At 43.7% G+C, this 4,805-nt stretch overlaps 1 protein-coding gene across 1 annotated transcript; it reads right to left on the minus strand.

Annotated features, from left to right (window-relative positions):
• Window positions 1-1,011: 1,011 nt before the first annotated feature.
• Window positions 1,012-3,699, minus strand: LOC119087147 (oogenesin-3-like). The gene is made up of 2 exons (XM_037201784.1): window positions 3,215-3,699; window positions 1,012-1,569 (listed from the first exon to the last, which is right to left on the minus strand). Exons 1-2 carry the CDS (start codon window positions 3,438-3,440, stop codon window positions 1,274-1,276), a joined length of 522 nt encoding a protein of 173 aa, XP_037057679.1. The 5' UTR covers window positions 3,441-3,699; the 3' UTR covers window positions 1,012-1,273.
• Between the last annotated feature and the right edge of the window lie 1,106 nt (window positions 3,700-4,805).

Here is a 4,805-nt window from a genome sequence, read left to right on the forward strand (position 1 = left end):
CCCAACTTCAAACCCAATATCACCTTTTTCCCATCTACTCAACCCCTTTTTGGACCCTAAACAACCTTTTACGCATGAGCAATTGCAGGTGTGCTAGTGCCTGTTCACACATGTCTGAGCATAGGGCTCATCTGCCGGGTTAACCTATGTCTCCACCACTGCTAGGTTCACAGTGGTCAGACCATCAAGGACCCACTAATCTGTAGAGAAAAGGATATGGTTACTATGTTCTGGAGGAAGCTCTCCATCCTTCCTTACCTGAGCCACTTTTCAAGGCAGCCTGTTAAAAAGTAGATATTAGATAAAGACAGATTCTGGAGACAAGGGAATTTGGAGATCAGAGAAAGCAACATGCTTATCCATTCTTGCTCTGCAGAAGCAGCAGATCTTAAGGGCTTCTGAATTCCCTTAGCTCAAGGGTATGAAGATTTCTCATCTGCTCCAAGTAAGGAAAAAGCTGTACTATGAATTCAAGTGACCACTGGGTTAGTTCCAGCTTCAGGATACAGTCTAGATGTATCAATTTGAAGATCTGTACAGCAGCGAAGACCGGTGAATCCCAAATCTTCAGCTTTCTACAGCATACATGAATGGAATCTTTTCGCTGCTGGGCCCACTGTAACAAGTACCAGTCACTTTGATCACACCTGGTCTGTATGAGTTCAAGATCAGTTACTACCTCAATACATTTCTTGACCCCAGAGTTAAGACAGATCTCCACTTGTTGCTCCTGACCCTCGGCTTGTGGTGAGCAGTCACCTTCATGGGTTCCTGCCCTACAGCTCCAGAAGTCATAGTCCATATCCGTCAAATCAAGCACTCTGAGTTCTGACCTCCTGATGGTAAAACAGGTAGAATTACCAGAAAATAATACAAGATACATCTTACAGTCTACTTCTTGTCCACATCTCATATCAGCTTCCCTTCCAAATCTTTGCTTTCTCAAAATCAAGCCTCATGCTCAGTGAAAATGGATATTTGCCAGCAAGGCATCTCACCTCCCTACATTCCATTCCCATTAACCCCAGCCTCATTCCACTTTTAACTGTGGAGCTGTCAGGGAGAGGCCTATTCCTCAGTGGCTATGTCTACTCTTGTGCCCTCCACATTTGCCATTAATTGCCCAGACGCCTGAGACCTGGCCCAATCCTCTACAGTTCTCTATGTTGATGCTATAAGAAGCCTCTGATCCACCTTTGGCCAAGTTCTCCCTGTCCCCAGTTGTTCCTTCTCTGCACCCCCACAGCCTTCCTCCACCCTAGCTGGGCCCTGATTACCTGGGATGAACCTTGTCTGTAATCAGCACATCTAGTCCATCAAGCAGAGCTTTCAAAGTCTCCAGGTGGGGGTTCTTTATCAGGGCTCCTACAGAAAGGTCTGGGAATGGCCATATAGGGACCATGGCCCTCACAATGTTTGTACGTCTGTCCTTGAAGGCGTCCTCAAAAATCTCCGGGAGCAGCCCCACAGGCAGGTCCTCCAGAATAGAAAGTGTCAAGTCCTCCTCCCTCAGCAGCCTCTGTCTTGCCAGCTGCTTGAGTGTGGGTGGGGCCTGGTCTCCCATCATGACTGGTTTTCAGGGATAATAATGCTGAGGAAGCATGAAAGCAAAGACACCATTCAGAAAACTTAGGAGGCCCTTCTTCCCACACAAGGACCTCTCTGTGGTGATGGTGGACATCTCAGTTTTCACATTTTGTTCACCATGTGATGGTTTTAAAGCCACACTTCTCCTGTCTGCAGTGTGAAGCCTCTCAAAAGCATGCTCTTTCCCAAACACCCCATCCTATTCCAACCACAGTTCAGGTGAATCCATTTCCACTAAGGGCTCTCCAGGAAGCCTGAAGGCTCACCCATGTGGTCAGTTCTCCAGGACCTCAAAGAAAGCAAAGGAAACATCCAGTTTCCAACCTTGCCAGTCTCTGTTCACCTGGCTGACCCAGCCTGGAATAATTGAGGGAATCTGTGAGATGGACATCATTAGTTATTGACTTCACTTGTTGGTTATCACTTGTCCTGATGTTTCAGGAGGCTTGCAAGCTTGTATTCTCTGTGCTACAGAGCTGAACAGAGTAAGAAAGAAACAGCCCACCTGTGGTGGCCCATGTCTTTAATCCCAGCACTTGGGAGACAGAGCCAGGTAGATCTCTATGAGATGGAGGCCAGCCTACTCTACAGTGCAAGTTCCAGGACAGGATCCAAAGCTACACAGAGAAACCCTGTCTTGAAAAACCAAACCAAAACAAAAAACCACTAAAAAGTAAAAAGTTGGTCAATAACCTTCAGTAGCCACTGCCTAGGTCTGTAATGTTTGTAAAGCATCTGGAAAGGACTCTGGGATGGAAATGATAATTTACATGTCACAGTCAAGAAACTCACTAGTCCAATATCATGGTTACTTACTCCTAGAGTTCTAGAACATCCTACTTGAGGTCTCCCAAAACTAATGGAACATTATAATTTGAACACTGAGACCAGGGAAGCAGGCTGCTTCCTGCAAGATTCAGAACATCCTAGTCTCCATGATGGGACCATGTATCAACCAGCAGAGAAAAAGGACTTCTTGCTATTGTGGTTGTTGTTACAGGATCTCAGCATAGGCAGTCCTAGAACTCACTCTGTATCCCAGGCTGGCCTTGAACTCAGAGAGCTCTGCCTGCCTCTGCCTCCCAAGTGCTGGGATTAAAGGTATACACAACCATTTCTGATTTAAATTGACCTAAACATCAGCACAAGCTGGGCGTTCGTGGCACATGCTTTTAATCTCATCACTTGGAGACAATTTCTATGAGTTCAAGTCAGCCTGTTCTACAGAGAGATTCTGTGTCATGTCAAAATACCAAAGAAAGAACGAAAGAACGAAAATGAAAAAGACTAGCACAGTCAAATCTTTTGAATGATTCATATGTAACTACCCCCCAGAATTTCCTGGAGTTCAGGTTCACCCTGATATTCACAGTGGAACTGTCTCTAAACAGGGACACTACAAACAGACTCAAATAATGACTTTGACATAAACAAAACTTGCTGGCTCTGATTATTATCCAGCAGAATCTCTGAGAACTTGAGGCCAGGCAGAGTTATATAGGAAGTTCTTTTCATAAAAACAAAAAAAATTAGCAACTAAAAGAGATAGAAATGATACATTGAGGGAACCTAAGGCTAGACTCTGGGTGAGAGGGGGTGACTTGATGGAGGTAAAGGACTTACTTACCTGATCTGAACACTGGTAACAGATTTCCAGATCCCAGCCCTGGGAGACGGTGACTCCAAGAGGCTCCTGGCTCCAAGACTGAGGATATCTGATGGTTCTGACTCTTATATACCTTTCGACACACCTCCCAGATGAAATCTGAAGTCTGATTGAATGACTGAGGCTCCACCCACTTCTTTTGGAATTTTGATGGTGTCTGTTTGGAGTGGATCAGATCTTCACCCATGAAAAGACTTAGACTAACTAAGGCAAAAGTTACTCACCAATTCATTGACCCAACTAAGGCACAGTGACTTGTTAGTTATGGATTGATGGACTTAGTTTCTGAATCTTTTGAGATGGGGTTTCACAGTGTACCTAAGTTTATCTGGAACTCAGTATGGTGCCTAGACTGGGCTCCAACACTCAGCAACTATTCTGTATCATACTGCCCTGTGATATGTGTGGGAGCCCATTTTCTGGTTCCTCGTGGCTTTACCCAACAGGTCCTCATAGAGAGGGTGATTAGGACCACGGGCCTGAGTGCAGGTGTCTGAGATGATCTGCACTTGGCTGTGCTGGGGGGAGGTTTTTTACTCCACCCCTTGGTGTCTCTATCAATACCCCGGGGCAGAGCCAGTGGGCAGTTGGAATAGGTTCCAGGCCCTCTTGAGGCTATCCTTTATTTTCTATCTGTTTATCTCCACAATCTAAATCTTTCTATCTAATATTTCCTGCTGCTCCCACTTAAGAAATACTGGGGATCTGTGGGGTTGGTGGGTAAACGCCCCACATAATGGTGCCATGAACAGGGACCTAAGAAATAAGAAAAAGGGGGGGCTACAGATAAAAGGGGGAACTCAAGACAAATGAACAGGGACTAAAGACAAAGTAATAGGGACTAAAGAAAAAAGAAAATAATAGTTTTATTACAGAGTTTTTGGACGAAAGTATATATATTATTGTGGGACAGGGAGTTTTATCCTCAAGAGAAAAGGAAAACGGACTGGAAGGATGTCTGATGCTACAGTGCAAAATTCTCTGTCAAAATTTTCTATCTTCTATCCCTTTCTCTATTTCTATCTGAAAAATAAGTTTAAGATATAGTGTAGTAATATAGTGTAGGAAAAACTTAGAAGTGTAAGATCATTGTGCAGAAAAAAAATAAGTAAGGCAACTAGACAGAAAAACTCTTCAATTTTCTAACTTTGGGGGCTATGAATGCAAACTGGGAAAAAAATCTTTTTTTGAGCTTTACAGGTAGTAAAAAAAGCTCTTCTTTGAGCTTATGGGGAAGAAAAAGTTTCCTATGGAAGCTTTTGACATGGGGACAGCTGAAATGCTAAGTCCAAGCAGCAGGAGAAAGTGATTTCTCCCTGAGGCAAAAATGGGGGTGTAAAAAGCCAAAGTTTAAAGTTTAAAAGTTTTGGGAAAAGTTGGTCTTTCTCTCTTGGGAAAAAAAAATCTTTCTCTTAAACTAAAAAGTTTTCTAGCAAGCACAAGGCCCTGGGTTCGGTCCTTAGCTCTGAAAAACAGAAACAAAAACAAAAACAACCTAAAGTTTTTCTTGGGAAATTTGGGAAAAAATCTCTCTAAAAAGTCTTATTCTTTC

The sequence above is a fragment of the Peromyscus leucopus genome, unplaced genomic scaffold (genome assembly GCF_004664715.2).
Source record: "Peromyscus leucopus breed LL Stock unplaced genomic scaffold, UCI_PerLeu_2.1 scaffold_1434, whole genome shotgun sequence".
Classification (NCBI taxonomy): domain Eukaryota; kingdom Metazoa; phylum Chordata; class Mammalia; order Rodentia; family Cricetidae; genus Peromyscus; species Peromyscus leucopus.

Bases quoted from the DNA above. Each gene is read 5' to 3' on its own strand.
- LOC119087147 (XM_037201784.1), bottom strand. From the start codon at position 3,440: ATGGGTGAAGATCTGATCCACTCCAAACAGACACCATCAAAATTCCAA. The intron at 1,570-3,214 runs GTAAGTAAGTCC...CCTGAAAACCAG, and splicing joins GTTACCAGTGTTCAGATCAG to TCATGATGGGAGACCAGGCC.